Source organism: Clinocottus analis, unplaced genomic scaffold (assembly GCF_023055335.1).
Source record: "Clinocottus analis isolate CAN_PGR_092001 unplaced genomic scaffold, fCliAna1.0.p SCAF_8, whole genome shotgun sequence".
Classification (NCBI taxonomy): Eukaryota; Metazoa; Chordata; class Actinopteri; order Perciformes; family Cottidae; genus Clinocottus; species Clinocottus analis.
In genome coordinates this window covers 1852171-1873381 of record NW_027176240.1, presented here as the reverse complement: position 1 = coordinate 1873381, position 21211 = coordinate 1852171, and the positions used below count along the sequence as shown (strand labels likewise).

The 21211-nt window shown below is 44.8% G+C and overlaps 1 protein-coding gene and 1 long non-coding RNA gene across 2 annotated transcripts; one reads left to right on the top strand and one right to left on the bottom strand.

The window, feature by feature from the left end:
- The first annotated feature begins 6393 nt into the window (after positions 1-6393).
- LOC137779659 (high-affinity choline transporter 1-like) lies at positions 6394-21085 on the top strand. The gene is made up of 8 exons (XM_068567765.1): positions 6394-6700; positions 7626-7739; positions 11585-11740; positions 12660-12808; positions 14655-14798; positions 15677-15830; positions 16552-16769; positions 17378-21085. The coding sequence occupies exons 1-8, from the start codon at positions 6517-6519 to the stop codon at positions 17927-17929; spliced, it is 1671 nt and encodes a 556-aa protein (XP_068423866.1). The 5' UTR covers positions 6394-6516; the 3' UTR covers positions 17930-21085.
- Positions 15583-17287, bottom strand: LOC137779660 (uncharacterized). Its single transcript, XR_011077078.1, has 3 exons — positions 17035-17287; positions 16473-16757; positions 15583-15821 (listed from the first exon to the last, which is right to left on the bottom strand). It is a non-coding gene; the product is annotated as an uncharacterized lncRNA (long non-coding RNA).
- Positions 21086-21211: the final 126 nt, after the last annotated feature.

The following is a 21211-nucleotide window of genomic DNA, read 5'->3' as shown; positions in this document are numbered from 1 at the left end:
GGCAGGCAAATAGAATTTACATGACAAACCTGTTTATCTTTATATTCATATAAATTCAAACTATCCCTGAATTGAAATAATAAAACAAATTTTATTGAAATGTTTTATTTAGTTTGGTTTTAAATAAAGGCAAAAGGTCAAAGGTGACCGCACATGACCGGGCAGTTTTGGATAAGAAACGAGCAGCTTGTGTTTGCAGAGGATGTGGAGATGCATGTTGCAAATGCAACTTATTGACTTGCAGAGCAACAGTGATCTAAAAAGCTGAATTCCAGACGAGAGAATTGCCTCCATTCTTCCCGAAGAGGACGGAAGTGATCTGTCGGGTAATGTGCCTTTTTTTTTGGAAGCACATATCCGTGTGAGAAACGCTTTCTCCGCTGTGAACGTTAATAAATGCGAGTCCAGGTTCCAGGCGCAGTGATGCCTATCTGGAGGCTTCAGGGTTTCAACTGTGACCTCGATCATCAGGACCAGCGAGGCTGAACCGTGAGAGCAGACGCGCTGCCAGGTGCCTGCAAGAAATATAAATGTACAAATGTTTGCACGTTGCATTTGTTCAGCAAAGTCTTGGGAAAAAACGTATACTGTATCTGCAAAAAATAAATCTCTTTTAAAAGATTTTTTGATCTTAAGTATGAACATCCAGCATGATATGAGCCAGATTCCCCAAAAAAGCCTCCTGGAGCGTCAATAAGACACCTTTTTGGAAAGATTAGGACCTAAAGAATCAGAATCTGCAACAAAAATCACAATAAAACAAAGTCTTGTCCTGTTAGGAAGGAGTTTCAGTCAAAAAACTGTGTCGTTCGGTTAAAAAATTTAAAAATATTACGTATTTTATGCCAAAAGATTGTCTGAATGGGGCATGCTGGGACTTAAAACGGGAGCGGGAGGATTTTCTCGCACGTTTTCCAAAAGTTCAAACTACTTTCTCATCACGTTCATTCCTCACGAGGAGGTTAAAACGAGTGCTGACGGTCAGTGAAGCAGGAAATGTTTGAATACGACATTTAACAAAAACATCAAACATATTTGCACTGTTAAAAGCTAATATAACAATGTATAGGAACTGCTAGTTCCCTTTTTTTTGTGAAGTATGACTCTGTGTGGCCCTCCTCCTATGACATCACAATACCAGCGGTGTTCCCAAGCCAAGTTGGCTTGGAGACTCCTGCCTTCAGGTATGTAACATTACCGTATTACTTGTCCGTTGCACAGAGGAGAAGGTCATTCACAGTTGTGCATTACACTCTTTCTGCACACTCTGAACATCCCCGTGTGTTGTGGAGACTTGTCATGTCTACATTCTGAACATTGTGTGCATGCAGAATGACCTCACAGACTCACCAAACCCAAATAACAAAATGTATCTGATGTCTTACTGAGGGGTTTGATCCTGATTTCACCTCTTCAACCTCTTTTTCTTTGGAGACGGCAGCACCTACCGAGCACATACCAAACGCTGGGTCCTTGACCTTGGCGCCTCGGCGGAGGGAGGAAGACACCTGCGAAGGGAGGGCGGCGATAATGCGCATATATACTCTGATAAAGCTTTTCCTCGTGGTTACAACTCCGAAACCGTCCGTGAGGGAAGGAGCTCTGAATTATTCTGAGTGTCCAAATGTTTATGAACTCGGTGAAAACTGTGCAACCAATTTAGTCTCTTTTTCCCCTGTGTTTGAGTCGTCGTAGGAACCCCAAATTAATTCCAATACTTGTGTTTATTGTATGTATTTGTTCAGCAAAGTCTTGGGAAAAAAATGCGTATCTGCAAAAAATCTCTTTTAAAAGATATTTTGATCATAACTATGAACATCCAGCATGATATGAGCCAGATTCCCCAAAAATGCCTCCTGGAGCATCAATAAGACACCTTTTTGGAAAGTTTAGGACCTAAAGAATCAGAATCTGCAACAAAAATCACAATAAAACAAAGTCTTGTCCTGTTAGGAAGGAGTTTCAGTCAAAAAACTGTGTTGTTTGGTTCAAAAATGGAAAAAACAACATATTTTATACCAAAAGATTGTCTGAATGGGGCATGCTGGGACTTCAAATTGGAGCGGGAGGATTTTCTCATCACGTTCACTTCTCACACGGAGGTTAAAACGAGTACTTTCCACCACGCTCTGCGGTCAGTTTCTATTTTTAAAAAGGTAAGTAAAAGTGAGGCCTGACGGTCAGCGAAGCAGGAATTAAAACATTTTCATCCTGAACGTTAAACCGTCCAAGCTTCTGATGAAAAGTACATCTGCTGATGGGATTTTCTTTTACGCGGCCTCCGCAAGAAGCCAGAGGGGTCAGCTTGTCATTAAGTAGAGTGCTGAGGGTATTTGTCCTATACAGCACAACCCGGACGGCCTGATCATTGATCCCCGCAGGAGACGTGGCCGCATAGGACTCGCTGCCGTCATCCATTTCCTTTTGACACATTAATGTCCGAGGAGGAAGAGGAGGAGGAGGAGGAGGAAGAGGAGGAGGCGATTAGTCACCGTTGCGTGAATGCTAATCCAGCGTTTCATATATTGTCTTATTGCACACAATACTAAGAAAAGAGGCGGCGGGAAAGCAGCATTTTGCAGACACGGCCCTCAAAAGTGCATCCTTCAAAGTCTCCTCACATCATTTCACGAATGTCGTTAATATGCTTTAAAACCTGATTTTTTTTTTTTTTTTGGGGGCACAAGTACAATTATTGAATCCTCCCGAAGACAAGAAACCGCACGTGGTTGGATTGATGAAGTGAAAAAAAGAATATCAGCTGATCGTCACAATTTTTTAGGTTCCTTTTTTTTTTTTTTTTAAAGCTAGTTTCTGTCGTTTCCCTGCAAAAAGTCACATGCTCTTTGTTGCGCAATAGCAGGGGGGAACTTGCGGCCGGCGCCGGGACTCACCGAGGCCGCAGGAAAAAAAAAAAAAAAGCCCGGCGTCATCGATGCTCGTGTTACACGCGCTGATCAGTGTAAGTCAGCGGTGGCGATAACACAACTGAAAAGCTGCCGCGGCGTGACGCCGTTGCGAGTCTCCCCGTTCGCTTTGCATCGTGGGAAAAAGCAGCACGACGTTAGCGGCGCCGCGGCCTCGACAACCCGCCGACGGCGCGAATCCCGCTGATTCTTCGTTGGCGCTCGTCTCATGTTCGTGTTTCTTCCGTTAGCCGATATGTTTTCTTAATATATATATTCTTCTTTCGCCCCCCGACGGCTACCAATAACACAATTTTCCATAAAAAACGGCGTGCCGCCGGCCTCCAGTTCACTGTACTGTTGACACAGTGTATGCATGGAGAGCTGGAAGTGGCAGCGCTCTCTCATTCGCTGAGCCGGAGGGAGGGGGGGTCGAGGTCAAACCAGTTCCTCTGCACAAAAATAGCCGCCTTTTTACGTCGCAATGCAAGCCATGTTTTTAATTAAGGGCACGGACGACGGTCAAGAGCACGAAAGAGCCCGAGAGGCAGAAACGTAGAGATATAAACCCGAACCCGCCGTGGTTTTGAGGAGTTAAATAGCAGACGTGTGTATAATGCGTCTCAGTGTGTGTTCATCTGCTTCTTACACTACATGGTGCCGTTTTGTTGTTGTTGTTGTTGTTTTTGTTTTTGAAAGCGATCTCCCCTGAGAAACCCCATGTGTAACTCAGATGAACTAGGAGTCCCTATATATGGAGGGACACTGTAACCCATCTCCCTCTGCTGATTAAGATCTTTACACGCTGCTGAAAGCTCCATAAAAAGGCAGTAAATTAACTTTAAATTAAGCTTTTAAGGCCTTTTTCGTTGTTTTTTGGACGTGATTATAACTTTCTTGTCAAATTAAATGAAAAATCTCTGTTTTGTGGACACAATTGTGACGAGCGCTCACTGTCAGCACTAACCTTGGTGATAAATACATTGTTTCCTGTGACTCCTTCACAATAAAAGCGCCATTGTGCTTTTATTTGCAGGCCTCTGCCACATATTGAAATATTATCATCAGTCGTATTTCTTTTAGTACTGCTGCATGCCTCTGAAGTCTAGAAATAAACACACGGTAAAGCCGATTTCTGGGTACTTTATGTGCATTAAAATACATATTATCATTGCATTAAGAAATAAAACATGATTAAACACAGGCTAATAGGGGACAGCAAATTAAATATGAATCATAAACAGCTGATGCATCTAACAGGACACGTATGAAGGCCTTTAATCAAACAAACACACTATGCTCTGAATCAACTGCCTTTAATTTAACTGCATAGTCGCTATGACCTCACCGACTATGACATCACTGGTTATAGTCACCGAGGAGCGCTTGTGCAGGTTTTTTTTGAGGCACTTGCTTTGTTTACATTCATTCCTCGCAATAAAAAGTTGACGGACACGCGTGAAACATTCATACCATAATCTCTTTTATGACAGACGCTATTAGCATACAGGTGTCAGCTGTCAACTGCACCACTCACACACGGGTGTGTGTAACATGGCAGAGCACCCAGGGGTTTTTTTTTGTGTGCCAACAATGTTATTTCCACCCGACCCAGACACACATCAGATGCCGAGTGTGTAAATGTAGCCTGCTGGAGGCTGCGTGTCGTTTTGGCAGAAAGCCTTTTCTGCTGGCTAACTATTTCTAAATGAAGTAGCAGGTGAAATTTGGCCCGGCTGCAAACAGAAACCCTGTTTGGTTCTGGGATCTGTTTTGACTGCACGTCGCACGCTGTAAGGGCAGAGAAAATGCTCCTGAAGCGGCAAACAAACAACAACAATGTGTTCCTGTGTGGTCCGTCAAAGAAAAGAAGAACTAATACAAAGTTGAATACAATTCAAATGAGCTCAAGGCTGGAAACGGACATGGCCCATGAGTCCTAATTTATAGAAAACCAAATTGCAAACTAAAAAGTGTGTATCTCTGCAACCGTGAGGGATATTTGAATAGTTTGGGTGTTGTAATGAAAGGTACACATGTGAGATGTTGTTCAGATGTGTAAATATCAGTCTGAATGTTCCTGGTTAAGAGGAAATGAAGATGACACACAGAAAGAAAGGAAATGTTTCACTTTCAGGGTGATGATTTGTTTGAATTGATGCAGCTGGAAGGTCCAACTCTAACAACATGTGAACATTCAACATGTGAACTTTCTCTCTGCCAAGCTTGACTTTGATGAAGTGAAGCAGAACAAAGGTACAGAGGGTTTAGAACAGAGAACGTTCAGGCGGGGACTCCAACATTTGCATTGGGGGCCCATTTGCACACATCTGTGACATTTGAATTTTCTCATGTACCAAACCACATATGGCACTCGTATATTACTTATGGCGTTCAATACATTCAAATACAGCAGTTTAAGGCTTTTTTTCTTCATAAAACAAGCTATGATTTACTTTTAATTTGCAGTCTGCCTCCAACTCCTTACTTATGCTTTGTTCTGGTTGATTTATTAAGGTAGGAACTATCAACGATGGAAACAATGAACAATATAACGAGACAAACTGTCATTTAAAGGTCAAAAACCTAAGAATGTGTGTGTGTGCTTGTCTGACTGCACTCCTTTGTGCGTGGCGATAGCTTCTTCATCTCACATTGTATATTCGGTTATTTGATGCAGATATTAAGCTTTTTATGCATATGATGTGTTTTTTATCGCATTAATCCCTTTATGATTTTTATTCCTAGCAAGATTACGATTGAAGGGTGTTTTTTTTAAACGTATTATAGAGCTGGGCCTGTATTTTTAAGTCGTGATTGGGTCTGGAAACTGCTAGAAAGACTGTTAACAAACCGCCAACGGAGACAACGGCGCCCCGAAAATAAGCCTTCTAAAAATATGTCTTTTGTACTTTTTGCCAAAAATAGAAAACCGGAACGCAAGAATATAAAAAAAAACAACGACAAAAAAGAGCAAACTTACACTGCTGCAGGCCTGGATTAAAAAAAAACAACAAAAAACTGGCGGATGCAACGCTATTGTAATCTTTTGTGAAGGTGAAGAGCGTGTGACGGAGTATCAGCGTGGTTGAATGGCATGAGCATTGTTATATTATAACTTCTAACACACACAAAAGAAAGAAAAAAAAGGAAAAATCACCGGCCCAACTCTTCCTCCTCCTCCTCCTCCTCCTCCTCCTCCCCTCCAGATGGGATAAACAGTCGTCAACATAAATGCAAAGGGCAAACCCACATACACAAACAAAAGATGTGTAAAATTGCAGTCAGACGCCCCCCCCCCCCCCCTGCCCTCCATGCCCGCATGCAGCAGCTCCATCATGTGCTGTAAATAAGAACAAGACAGATGGATGACTCGCTGCGTGTTTCACCTTGACGCGGCTGTGTCTCGCTGCGGATGTGCAGTGACGCGCAGCCGCCGCTAGGCGTCGGAGTTTTTTTCCTCTTCCTTTTTTTTTTTTTTTTTTTTTTTCTCTCTCCTCCTCTCTCCCCCTCTGTGACTGTGCTCGCGTTTGCGAGCAGTGGAAGGGGATGTGTTGTATCATCCAGGCTGCCCGGCACAGACGCTCAGTCGGAATCCCGCAGCCTCATCATGGCCCTCAACATCCCCGGCGTGGCCGTCATGGTCTTCTTCTACCTGCTGGTCCTCGGCATCGGCATCTGGGCTTCCTTCAAGTCCAAGAGGGAAGCCAAGAAGAGCGACGGCGACAAGACCGAGATGGCTCTGTTGGGCAACCGGGGCATCAACCTGGTCGTCGGCATCTTCACCATGACAGGCGAGTTGTTCAAAAAAAAAAAAAAAAAAAAATGCGGCACGCCGGGCGCGCGACGACAGGAAGTCATCTCGCCCTTTTATGCGCGTTCTGAATGGAAAAAATAGGATTTATTTGTTATTTAGTAACAGCTCGGCGCTGCAACAATGCGGGTATTATTGGACCGATTCATCCTGATCTATACAACACAAAAAAAACGCACAATCAAATGGGAAAATGTGCAGCCCGTGGTGCGCACATATTATGAGTCATGTGGCTATAGTAACGGGTGGTGAGACAAAAGAAACGGGAAGTTAGCGCGGCGGTCCATGCAGGAGGAAATGAATCCGTATGAAATGTTGCTTAATCCTTATGTCACACTTCTTTTCTCATCGTGTGACGATGACTCTCGGCTCCAAAAATCACTTTGCGTCGGCTCACTTTCAGGACGAGGGGGTGGAGGAGGAGGTGGAGAAGAGGGATGGGGGGGTGCTTTAAAGTAATTGCTCATTAAATTTAGAGCAAATCCCCCCGCCACACACACACACACACACACACACACACACACACACACACACACACACACACACACACACACACACACACACACACACACACACACACACACACACACACACACACACACACCTATTAAAAAATTAATCTCTTATTAAAGTTGCAGTAGACAGGGCGCCCGGCTCCTCCTCCACTCCACCTTGAGTCCTGAAAGGTGATATATTGTTTTAAATCCAAGATAGAAAATATCACCTTACTTCCCAGTAAGGGGCTTAGCCTCTCCGGTTACATGATTGAGTTTGACAGGAGCAGCGAGCTAACCTTCCTGCTTCTGCCCTCTGCCCGTATGTGATCGTGTCTGTGTGTGTGCGTCTGTGTGTGTGCGTCTGTGTGTGTGTGTGTGCGTCTGTGTGCGTCTGTTTTGTGTGTACAGCGACATGGGTTGGGGGTGGATTCATCGTGGGCACGGCGGAGGCGGTGTACAACCCGTCCATGGGTCTGATCTGGGCCGTGATGCCCATCGCGGCGACCATGTGCTTCATCATAGGTGAGCTTTCATTTTTAAGTCCTGTGTGTGTGTGTGTGTGTGTGTGAGAGAGAGAGAGTGTGTGTGCGCAGCAAGCATCGGCGTCGAGCACTCCAGTTTCATGTCACTATAGGTTTCATTTTGTACTTGCCACGCTGGTTGGTGGCCCCCACGAGGCTCGCGATGCTCATGACGCACCCACGCCAGAGGTGGATAAAAATGGACTTTGGTATTCTTAGCTTCCTCATCCTCACCCCCCCCCCCCCCTCATCCCCCCGTCAGCCCCCCCCCCCCAAAAAAAAGCAGGGCTACAATGTACAGTTCAGTTGGTATCCCGATTTGAGATTGTCCTTATTTGGAGATGAAGAGAAGGAAAAAGAAACACACACACACACACACACACACACGCACGCACACGCGCACGCACACGCACACACACACACACACACACACACACACACACACACACACACACACACACGCACACACACAGCATCTGCTGGAGGTTTAAAATATTTAAAAGGTCCATTCGTGTTGGTTTTAGTGGCCTCTAGTGGCGAGGTTGCAGGTCTGCAAGCAAGAGGAAAACTGTGATGCTGAGAAATGACCCCCCCCCCCCCCTCACCCCAAAAAAAGTGCCCCCCAAAAATATGCAGTTCCTTAAAATGACCACTTGAGGCTGAATTATTATACAACCCATCTGTTTGAATGATACCGAGGCTTAAACTAAGGCGTAATAAAGAGCGTGGACTCTTTGAAACCGTCTGAATCTCCATACAATAACCCCCCCCCCCTCTCCCAAAAAAAAAAACACAAGGTGTCTTTCAGGCCATTCGTTTAAACTCAGTTTAAATATTTTTGCATGAAGCTCAAAAACACAAATTACAAATTTGCCTCAGAGAGGGAGAGGCTCCCGTTCACCTCGCCCACCTCAGGAGAAACTAAAATTCAGTGGTGGCGTTCAGGTAACATAAAAAAACACGTAAAAATGACCTCTGGAGCCAGTGTAGGGTTTGTCCGTTGTGGGCAAAGAGGCCTCCCTCTGTAGAGTATACACTTGTTATGACTATTATAGATCCATATCTGCCTGTAGATCCTCCTAAATCCAACACACTGGACCTGTAAAACAACTGATGTTCATGTTTTCCACACACGTGACCTCTTGATATGTGAATAATGTCCCGGCTCTAATGAGGACTACTTTGTTTTTAAAAGGGGGGTGGTTTAAAAATAAAGAAAACATTGCCCTGAATATTCTTCAGTCCTCAGGGTAGAAGAGACTTCTGCAGAAATGTTGCACAATTTGCTAAAAAAAATAACCGAGAAAACAATATAATAATATGGCGCAATGTGACACAATTATAATATCTTCCCACTTATTCATGCATGAAACTTCACACCTAAAAATGAGGACGCTCGCTTGTTATATGACGACGACATAACACGGAACAAGAGCAACCAGCGACCTTGGGCAAAGGCATTAACCCAGACCGGGGGCCTTGATTAACCACCTCCACCTCCACCACGTATGCACGTCCCAGTGTCCTTAAAGGAGGCATCACAGCAGCCCGATGCTCCTCAATGCTCAAGATGTGACCATTGTAATAGAGTTTAGGTGAAAATAAACCAAGAAAAGTCCACGGTAATACATAGAAATAGCTTGAATCCATCCCGCCATGTCATTTTATGTGGCTCCTGACGGCTTGAAAGGCATTTGATCGTCTTGAAATTGAAGTCTATGCTGCTTCACAGTGACCAAAGACTACATCTCCTGCTATGCATGTCGATTTTGGGACCCCCAGCAGTGTTTCCATATTGGCGTTTGACCAAAAGACAAGCGAAATAGTCAAAAACAGATCGAGAAATAATCTCAAAACGTCCAAAAAGAGAAGGATTGCTGCAGAGAGGGAAGGCTATTTCTCTGTTTGTGCTTCAAGTAGACGAACCGCTAGGTCTTCTGTGTTATGGGGCAAAGATGAAGGAATTTATCGGCGTTTTGACACCAAACGCAGAGTCAAGTACGATAAATTTAGCCTCCGAGAGAAACATTAAATTGCCCGAGAATTCAAAAAGGGCAGATATTGGCAAAAGCTACAGCCGTAGATGCTGCTGCGTTACAAGCTAGCTTCACTGTAGCGGAAGAAATCGCACAAGCTTCCTAGCAATGCACGCTAAAAGGTTTTTGATTACGTGGGTCCCAGACCACAAATGTCTGTGAGGTGTGTCCCAGGTGACAAAGAGGTATGTGAGGTGTGTCCTAGGTCACACCAAGATGGATGTGAAGTGCGTCCCAGGTGACAAAGAGGTATGTGAGGTGCGTCCCAGGTGACAAAGAGGTATGTGAGGTGCGTCCCAGAGCAGATTAAAATTTCATCTCGCTAACGCTTTTACCCAAAGCGACTGACATTATTTTCCACACACCGTAGACGCAGCAACGGGGAAGCACTTCGGGGGTTAAGCGTCTTGCTCAAAAGGACACGTCGACGTCGACTAGCGGCGCCGGGGCTCAGCCCCCACCGATCCTCCGATCAGACAGACAGGCACGCTAATGGGGAAATGCTCGTCTGCTAACCGCTAACCGCTAAACCTTAGTCGCCCTCCAGGTGCATCCCAGGCAACCTCAAGGTGTGTGCGAAGGCGTCGCCCTGAACACAACTGTCACAAATGTTGTTAGCAGCTCACAATTAATTGTTGGCCCAATTATTTCCCTCTCAACTGCGACACGAAACGCTTCGAACGAAGTTAATACAACAACGTGCGTTTAGTCGTTGTCTTTATGTATATATTTGTTTAAAGTTTGAGGGTTTCTTAACGCTGAATTAGAATGGATTCATCTTGTAACAGAGACGTTTGCTTAGTTATAATCTTTGCAGGGAGTTGTTTAAAGAGTGTTAGAGTTACAAGCAGGCCCTCTGAGGACAACCATGATGATGATGATGATGATGATGATGTGGGCCGGGGTGAATGAGTTTGACCTCCCTCTGCTTCCAGGACATCTCAGCCTGGGCTGCTTTGAGCTTAGCTCTGCACCGGCGGACTTGGCTCAACTTTTCTTTAGCTTAAAGTTTCGGTTGCTGTCAGAAGCGAACGCGTGCATGTGACCTCGTGGCTGCACTGTGTGAAAGCAGCTTTAAGACACTGTTATCTTTGTGTTTTGTGTCGACGTAGCCGCTCAATAGCTGAGGTGTACGGATTCCCTTTTCTCTGGAAACTACAGAAAAAAAAAAAGCAGAACTATGTGTCAGTTTAAGAGAAATTGGTTTTTCTCAAAACAGGTAATTACAACACTTCATCACACATAATCCGCCTGAAATGCAAAACAAAGTACAGTGTACAGTAACAACACTTTTGATCATTGGAAACACAGCTTCCCTTATGTCTGGAGATTAGCAGAGAAAAAACAACATTCCTATTCCACATGAAAAGTCACATGAGAAGAGAAAGATTTATCCTCTTAAACCCTGACGAAGGCCCACTGAAATCAATGTGGATACATATTACAGTGACATGTTTTTAGTCATTTGTAAATAGACAGTTTAAATGATGCGCTTTATGAAATAAAAAACCATCATCAGTCATCTGTTGCGTCAGCATCTCGGTGGCTTACCGCGTGTGTGTAACGGTTTCCTGTTGAAAAGAGTGAAACTGCTTCAGGGTGGGCGGAGTTTAAGGGGAATATTTAAACAATAAATGTAGTGTTTTTTCCGAAAAATTTGATTCCAACTAATTCATCCCCTAATTCGGGAAGAAGAAAAAAGCCGGACGTCGACCGGAACGGCGAATCACATGCGTACAAAGTGACAAATTTCAATACATTCATTAATTAATGTGAAATCTCTCTCTGTTTTTGTTTTTCCTCCGTTGAGGTGGCCTGTTCTTCGCCGAGCCGATGAGAAACAACAAATACGTGACCATGATGGATCCCTTCCAGATCAAATATGGGAAAGTGCCGACGGCCGCTCTGTCCATGGCGTCGCTCGTATCGGAGATTATGTGGGTAACGGGAACACTCATAGGATTAGGTAAGGCCGCCTTTTCGATGTGTGGGTGTGATGCATTTGATACTCGTGTGTTGACCCTGGCAAGCGGAGCAGCTGTTGATCGCGGCTCTCTGCCGGAGGTGTTGAGTGAAACACAAGCCTTTATCTAATTGTACGCCCCCGGTCTGAAATAACTCCCCATCAAAAGAAGACCCGAAGAGTCACAGCAGGAAACCAGAGGAGCGGTTTCCGAGATGGTGTCGCGCTAATGCTTTAAAACGCGTTGAAATACCAGGATACAGGAAAAAAAAAAGGCACCTCAACATGCCGATACATTGCTATTAAATATTTAAAAAGCAATATGCCATCCTTCATTATGATTGGAGGATCATGCATCATCTGCTGGCTCCTCTAATGCACTTGGTTGTAAAAAGGTCTAAATGGAGTCATAAATAATAACTCCTTCAAGGCCAAACCAAGTTCCTGTTGCAGGAAACCGTATCAGGTGGCTTGATAAAAACACTAAAGAGATTTGAGGGTGTTCATGTGGGATTCAGTAACCTGCCCTTGTCAAACTATTTAACTGCTGATTAGATAACCAAATTCGGCCTCGCCCATCCTACAAAACTACTTAGTGTTTACACTCACACCTCCAAACAGTGTAGGAATGCGCCTGCGAGCGAGTGTTGACTGCCGTGTTTCCATCCAGATAAGGAATTTTTGAGAATGTGTGCGTTTTCTTCGCCTCCTCTGGGCCTAGATTTTCCAAAAAAATGAAGAAAATGTAGAGATTGCAAAGCGATATCTTACTTATCTTATTGTGAAAAATATGTCTTGGTGTCAAGTGAAGGTCAGCGAGACATGGAGAGCTTTGGTGTTTTAGTGTCTGTCCTCACAAGTATGTGTAAACGAGCGTAGTTGTACAACACTTTTATGTGTGTGTGTGTGTGCGTATAAACAGGTGTGACGATGAGTGTGATCCTGAACTTGTCCTACACTGTGAGCATCTGGATTTCGGCCGCGGTGGCCATCACCTACACCCTGATGGGAGGCCTCTACTCCGTGGCCTACACGGACATCATCCAGCTCATCCTCATCTTCATCAGCTTGGTGAGTTGCCGCCATCGGCTGCTTCCCGAATGTCTCGCCTTGGTTTGTGGATTTGTTTGTTTTTCTCTAACCTGCGGCTGCACCAAGCGAGAGGTGTTTGGAAGAAGAAAAAAAAAGGATGCAACTGGCTCGGTTTAAAGTTCAAAAATAAGCTCTGAAACTCAGTAATTGACATGTTGCGTCCCGTCTTTTTCAAAAACAGAAACGTAAAAACCATCAATTTGGGGTTTTGGGCGGAGTCACGCGCTGCAACTATTTATTCACAAACAATGTCCACCCGCTCTTTACATGTGCGTCCGTCTGCCTGATCCTGCAGGTCTCGCTTTGTGTGTTTGTGAGCTTTGGAAAGAGCCACGCTAGCTGTTTCCACCTGCTTCCACTCTTTATGCTAAGCTAGGCTACGTGCCCCATGTTTAAAGCTTGGCTGTGTGTTTTTTATGATAGTAATAATGACACCGGGTCAACGTAGCCAGTGAGGCTATTTACACCCACGTTTATGCAACGTGGCGCCCAGGTGCTGCTGGCACACAACCAGGACACACACTGAACATTACACACTGTGTGTGTGCTGCCTGATGTATGCAGATTCCTCCTACACCTAAAGAAGTGGTTGTGTTGCATGAAACTCAACAAATAGTTGTGTTGCATGAACATAAACTAGGAGTTGTGTTGACTAGACCTCAACAAGTAGTTGTGTTGCAATAACCTCAACAAGTAGTTGTGTTGACTCGACCTAAATAGGTAGTTGTGTTGCATGAAACTCAACGAGTAGTTGTGTTGCAATAACCTCAGCAAGTAGTTGTGTTGCCTAGATCTAGACAAGTAGTTAGTTGTGTTGCATGAAACTCAACAAGTAGTTGTGTTGACTCGACCTCAACAAGTAGTTGTGTTGCATGAACCTAAACTAGTAGTTGTGTTGCAATAACCTCAACAAGTAGTTGTGTTGACTAGACCTAAATAAGTAGTTGTGTTGACGAGACCTAGACAAGTAGTTGTGTTGCAATAACCTCAACAAGTAGTTGTGTTGACGAGACCTAAATAAGTAGTTGTGTTGACAAGACCTAGACAAGTAGTTGTGTTGACTCAACCTCAACAAGTAGTTGTGTTGCATGAACCTAAACTAGTAGTTGTGTTGCAATAACCTCAACAAGTAGTTGTGTTGACTAGACTTAAATAAGTAGTTGTGTTGACGAGACCTAGACAAGTAGTTGTGTTGCAGGAAGATAAACAAGTAATTGTGTTTACGAGACCTAGACAAGTAGTTGTGTTGATTAAACTTCAACAAGTAGTTGTGTTGCATGAACCTAAACGAGTAGTTGTGTTGCTTAGACCTAAACATGGAGTTGTGGTGCCTAGACCTAGACAAGTAGTTGTGTTGCATGAACCTAAACAAATAGTTGTGTTGCCTAAACATAGAGTGAGTTCAATGCAAAGACCTGAGACGTCATTAATCATCTAACTGGGCAAAAAAACAAGCGTATTTCCTACATTGTGTTGTTATTTCCTGTTTTATGTGTATTCTTCCGGCAGCTGCAGCCTTTTCCTTCAGTCGTTCACACGTTACACTACGAACTAGCTTTGAATGAAGGCTTCTTTAATCTCACATAATCTTGTTTGGGAGTGAATCTCTTTGTGTCGGTGGCTCACCGGTCCAAAAAACAACACACCGGTCACGTGACCTGGACACTACGGTGTGAATGAGTGTGTGTGTGTGTGTGTGTGTGTGTGTGTCCCTCAACAGCAGAAGCACATACAGTAAAGAACTTTATGAGGCCCTTATTATTCTACTGTTGGCAAATCTGAAGGTTTATTTTAAACTGTTGTTTTTTTTGCCGTGGTTTCTCAGTGGATGTGCGTCCCCTTCGCCATCATGGGCCCCGCCGTGGTGGACATCACCGAGACGGCCTACAACTCCACCTTCCAGTCGCCGTGGGTCGGCACGCTGGAGGCCGACAGAGCCTGGAGGTGGATCGATAACTTTCTGCTTCTGGTGAGGACTCGAACGAGTTTCTCATGGAAATGCAACCGAGTGCACGAGGTGTTAACAAAGGCCACGACCAAAGATTGTCCCGGGACGCCGGCGAGGAGGCCCGTCCTCCGGTTCGCTGTTTTATTAAAATCACGGGGCGGCATATCGAGTCTCAGACGGAGCTGGAAGCGGCCCAAATGTGCTTTTGGAAGATTATATCTCCGTTTCTTTCATAAGACTTGTTATCCACCTTATGCAACGAGCTGGACCGCACTGCAGGTGTTACACAAACAGTCTCCTACGGTTTCATTTCTTCCTTCTTTTTATTTTTATTTTTAATAGAACCTGCGGGGATCTGAGTTCCTCCACCGGACACAGTTGAGACTTTGACAGCTAGCTTAAGTTTTCAAAACCAACTTGCGGCCGAGATTAGCTGATAATCATGACACCGTGTAAAGAGGTCTCGCTAAATCTGTTAATAAGCTCGGGTGAAGGAGACTGAAGGACTTTAGCTCCCAGCAGTCCAGAGAGCTGTGGAGGGTTGTTTTTTAAAGGTAGCGATGGTTGAGCTCTGGTTTGTGCCCCTCGTGTTTCATTACATTTAGGTCAACGAGTTTATCATTTGTCCTGCCAAAAGATTATTGCTTTTAAAGTCTTACGTTTCATGTTTTTCTTTCTTCTCCTGAACCCTCAAACACTCTTCCGTTCATCTGGATTAAACAATATTTATCCATAGTTTCCCAGTTTTCACACAAGATGGCGGCCGGGAGGGGCCCTCGCCCCGATACGATACAAATGTAGACAACTTAAAATGTAAGGACGCGTGGTGATGATGCGTGGCACTGCAACAGTACGGGACTCACCTTTTCTTTTGCTCGGTTCCCTCTCATCCCTTCAAGGGTTTGGGAAACTTGGGTCTCCAGAACTTCCACCAGAGGACGCTGTCGGCGTCCTCCTCGGCCACGGCCAAGATCACCTGCTTCGCCGCCGCGTTCATCGTCCCCACGTTGGGCATCCCGCCCATCCTGCTCGGCGCCGCCGCCGCTTCAACAAGTACGGAGTCACAGAGAGGAACACAAACGTTTTTTTGAGCTGTTTTTTTTTTTAAATTTCACACTTCACACTCAAACACGTTTACACCTGCGGGCTTAAAAATCACATCCACTCGTCAGTTTAGTAGTTTTTCCATAATTATAATCTGCAGAGTACACATAGCTCGCTCAGATATCGTGAAGATGAGACAAATCTGTTTAAATAAACTCTGTTTGAATACATTACAGGCTGGAAGTTTGAATTTGGACCAATTTGTTGTTGGATTATGAAAAAAAGCACTTTTATTGTAATTCCTGTTAGATCTTCACCAAGTAGCTGGTGTAAGATTTATTATTTTATTCATAAATAACAATTCAGGAAATTATGTGTATTTATTCGTTACATTTTCAATTTTGAGCTAAGAAAGAAATATATATTTTTTCACATTTTTACGGCAGAAAAAGTCAGATCGGTGCATCACTTTATGAAATACACCAATCATAACTTTGGAAATGGAATAAACCCTGTAAGATCTTAAAATCCCATTCTGTTAAATCACATTAAATCAAATCTTTAGCCGAATCTGAATAAAAACAATCAGCTTCTTGAAAAGTGGAGTCTGATAGTTCCACTTCTTCGTTGTTAAACTTAAAGAGAACTTACAACTCGGTGCGTTTGAGTCGCTCCGTCGTTCTCCTTCCACTCGCTGGTTCCTCTAACCGTCTCTTGGTGGTTCCCTCAGACTGGAACATGACCTCCTACGGTTCTCCGTCTCCGTTCGAGCGCGGGGAGGCGGGGCTCATCCTGCCCATCGTGCTGCAGCACCTCACCCCGACCTACATCTCCATCATCGGCATCGGGGCGGTGGCCGCCGCCGTGATGTCGTCCACCGACTCCGCCCTGCTGTCCGCGGCCTCCATCTTCACCGCCAACATCTACAGGAACATCCTGAGGCCGCAGGTGAGGAAGACGGGGAGGAAGAGGAGGAAGGGAGGATAATACTCATCCAATCAGAGGATGGCGTCCCCTTTTTGGGCGGTTGGTGCCAAACAAATAGACATCAGGAAAACAAAACTAGGCCTGGCTAGCTAACTCTGGTAAGAAAACAAACAAAATGGCGTCTCTAGCTTCTCTAAAAACAGACCAACTACCTCATGTTCTGGACACGACGTACCGACCTGGGTAACCCAAAACCACCCAGCGTCCTCAACCTCTCTCCACAAACCTTCACACTCGACAGTTATCCGTGTGCGTTGTCCGCTTCCTCCGTTTCAAAATGGCCGCCGCCGCGCTGATTAGCCGGTACAGGTGGCAACCGATTAGCAGGTTGGAGCCTGTGTGGGAACAAACAAAGCCGGGGGAGGGGAGAACACAAAAGACAGAGGCCACATTTACACATAGCCGGGTATTTACAGCAACGAATATTTCATACGGTGACGTTTGAGGACCTAAAACTCCGTTTGACCTAGAACATAATCGTTTTCCGTGATAAAAACCTCCGTTTTCATGTAGTTGAAAGGCCAAACCACGTGAACTGCCTCTTTTGCTGTCGCCTCCCTCTCCTCCAGGCGTCGGAGCGAGAGATCCAGTGGGTGATCCGGCTCTCGGTGGTGGTGGTGGGCCTGGCCGGCACGTCGCTCACCTTCCTGGACAACAGCGTCCTGATGATCTGGATGCTGCGCTCCGACCTCACCTACACCCTCATGCTGCCGCAGCTCGTCTGCGTCCTCTTCTTCAAGGTGTCCAACGGCTACGGCGCCGTGCTGGGCTGCGTGGTGGGCGTGGTGCTGCGGGTGCTGTGCGGGGAGCCCCTGATCGGCCTGCAGCCCGTCCTCAAGTTCCCCGGGTGCACCCTGGTGGACGGCGTGTACATCCAGCGCTCCCCGATCAGGACCATTTGCATGCTGTCCGCCCTGGGCTCCATCCTGCTCTTCTCCTACGTGGCGGACGTGCTCTTCCGGAAAGGCCTGGTGCCCGGGAAGTGGGACGTTTTCAACGTCACGGCGCGGTACTCGAAACAGTCGCAAGCCGACACCGTGTCCGAAACCAAGGACGAGAAATTGAAAGAGGCGAATGAGAACAGCGAAGTATGTGAACCTATGTTAGAATCGACGTGTTGATAAGTCAGAAAAAAGCTCATTTAAAATACTTTTTTTTTTTTTTACATTATACATCGGTAAGGACTGGATTATTAACAAATGTTTGCAATGTGTAACGACGTCATTTTAACAGTACAATATATTTTGATTTTTTTGTATACTTTTATATACAACATAAATGGAAAAAAAAAAAAAAACATCACACCTATGCTCTTTGTTGTTATAGGAGCTCGGCTATATTTTTCATTTGACGGATCGATAGAGGACACGCCGCCGGGCGCGCACATGTAGAACGCCCTCACTCCCAAACGAAATGTTCATAGTTGTGTCACAGATTAGCCTTAAGCGCTGCTGTTGATTGAACTTTAATTGATTTTTCATGCAGATGGAGTGTGTTATTAAGCCCCTCCCCTCCCTGAAAGCTCCCGACTCTTACCCACAATGCACACAGTGCACACAGTTTACGAGGAAGCCATTAAAGGAAACCTGCTGTGAAGGCCGTAATCTTCTTAAAGCAGAGCTGCGCAGCTGTCAAACACACACACACACACACACACACTTTGATGTGGGCTTATTGTACCCTCGGTAAAATGCGACGGAATATCCGATGGGATTTTTTTTGGCGTTGGCAAGTACTCGACGATAAAAGACTTAAGATAAGGAGCAATATAAATCACGAGGGAGACGTCGCTGCAACTTTTTCGTTGTTGTTGGACTTGCAGAGACAAACGCTAATAAAAGCCCCTTAACGCTGAGGCTCGCTTGACCCCCTTCGGGCCTCCGGGGCTTCGAGCGCGCCAGGCTCATGAGATAATCCCTCGACGCTTTAAAAGGTAATTTAATATTTGAACCCACTCAATTCTTCTTTTTTCTCCCCCCCCCCCGCTCTAAGTCCTGAGTTTACAGCGGGGCATTAGCGCCTAAAAACAATAGCTTTCCACAGCAAAAAAAAAAGTATTGAAACCGAGGCCTGCCCCCCCCCTTCACCCTCACCCGGGGGTTTAATACCGCTGACGCAGCGCTGCTGAGTGAAGACGGGGAACAAGCAGCAGGAGCTGCCTCCGACAACCCAATAAGGCCCGGCGGATTTAATTATGTTGTACTCAGAGCCGAGCCGAACAGATTAGATGGAAGCGAAGAGGCCGACGTCTTTAATAGAATCAGTTCATTTGAAGCGATTAAAACAAACCTTGTTTTCTTTACACGTGCACTTTATAGTTGTTGTTGTTGATTTTTTTAAATCGTACTGGAACATTATTTCAGATCCATCGTCAGGCAGGTTAGCAATGTGACACCCACAATGTGACTTTTTTATTTTTTTTTTTTTACACCACAACTGATGTTTTAAACACTACAATCAACTATTTGGTTCAATACAAAAGGGAAGTTCTCGTTAAGGAGCGAGAAAGCGACAGACGACTACTTTCTTTCTTTCTTTTTTTTTAACAAAGGCTTGCGCCCCCCCATCGGTGTCGTGCTTTTCAACAGTCCACCTCCCCCAAAACCTCGACGATAATGAATGAAATATTGAATGTTGGACGGATGAGGAAAAGATGAAGGTTAACAAATCCCTTGGAAAATATTGCAGACACTATCCACAAACACAAAAGAAGAAGAAAACGCACCCAGTCTTCACTAACGGAGATAACTTCATGTACTTTCAAGACACTGCATAAATGTTTGCAAAAGAAATGAAAAAAATCCAAAATTTGTAAGAAGGGGTTTTGAAATTAAAAGCCATGTCCACGCGACTTTATCTGGATCCACGTGTGTGTCCTGCGAGCTTGTGATGACACACCAAAATAACTCGACATGGAAGTGTGTGTGGCATGTGACAGATGTCCCTCCTCCCCCCTCCCCCTCCCTCTCTCCTCCATGACCGTGAACAATCTAAGTCAGGTAACAATATATCAGCGCGGTCTTATCCGAGCTGACATCTGGCTCTTGACTCGTCTGTGTGCCGACAGCTCCGGTGGAACAATCGTCCCGAAGGACACGGCAACACAGGCGCAGATAAAAAAGGTCTTCTATAATAAGAACACGCAAGTGTTTGGCGGTCAAAAGGGACGAGGGCCTCGGGGGCCCCCCTCGGGTTCTGCTTTTTGTTTTTTTTCCCCGATGGCGACGAGGTTCAGAGGATGTGCGACAGGACGTGTGTGTCAGATTGGAAGTGCTTAATAATCCTGATTTGCTTTTTTTTTTTTATTTCATTTTTTTATTTGTGTTGTCTGGACTCGAGCGTGACAGCTGGTAGTGCTTCATGGCCGGTTTTTAGATATTATTTTTAGAAGATTTTTTTTTTTTTTTAAAGTGCAAGCTCTTTTAAGAAGCCGTGTAAATGTTTTTGGCATAGAAATGTGACGTTTGGGCATGTAACGAATTCTCTCACATTAAAACCTTTGCCTGTGGAAATTTCTACATCATAAGCAGTGAAAAGAACACAACAGATATAAAGACAGAATGGTGTACAAATATGTAAAATATATATATATATAAGAAATCTGCTCTTATATTAGAGATACATAAAGACAAGTGTGTAGGATTTGACTTTGAGACGTAACAATTGGTTGCATCAGTAAAACACAACAGCATTAAAGTTGACTTGTTTCTGTTCTCGACTAAATTGACACCTTGAAGTAGTTTGCTTGACGTCTAGTGCAACGACTCACACACTCACACTGGCAGGTAGACATGGTGCAGGATTTGATGCAGTGGGACGGTCACAGGGCGGCTGCAGCGACACCTGCTGGTCGTCCGGCGGTACAACAGTGCACCAAACCTGCTTTTTAAAGTGGTGGACATTATGTTTTTTGTAGACACATCAGTTTTTACTCCTGGATCTCTTTTTTAACATTGCAATCAAATCATTGGAAGGAAGTTAAAACAAAAAAAAACAAGAATAACAGCAGTCTCTACTCTACATGAATCACTTTTTTTTTTACATTGCAAATTTTGCAAGCTCAGCCACGTTTAGAAATCCAAAAAGGATTGTAAGAATAAACCGTCGACGTGCCTTTTGTAACGGTTTCCTACCTGCAGCCTGCGGGGGATTCGGGCGGCATCGCCGAGAGGAACTTTTCGCTGCGAGTCAGCTGCTCTGCGGATAGAAAACGCTCTGCTGGTGTTCACCGTTCGGCTCGGGCGCGTCCTCTAAAATGAGACTGTGCATGTTCAATGAGGCGGAAACTACTGAGCATCTTCACAGCTCTGCTATTGGTTTCCGTTGTGATGGACCCGGTTCTATTTTTCCATCTAGAAAACATTAAAAGAAAACACAATTTTCAACTAAAACCCCCCTTTTTT

Coding starts and splice junctions, on each gene's coding strand:
- LOC137779659 (XM_068567765.1), top strand. CDS start 6,517: ATGGCCCTCAACATCCCCGGCGTGGCCGTCATGGTCTTCTTCTACCTG. Junction 6,701..7,625: donor CGGCATCTTCACCATGACAG/GCGAGTTGTTCA, acceptor TTGTGTGTACAG/CGACATGGGTTGGGGGTGGA. Junction 7,740..11,584: donor GACCATGTGCTTCATCATAG/GTGAGCTTTCAT, acceptor TCCTCCGTTGAG/GTGGCCTGTTCTTCGCCGAG.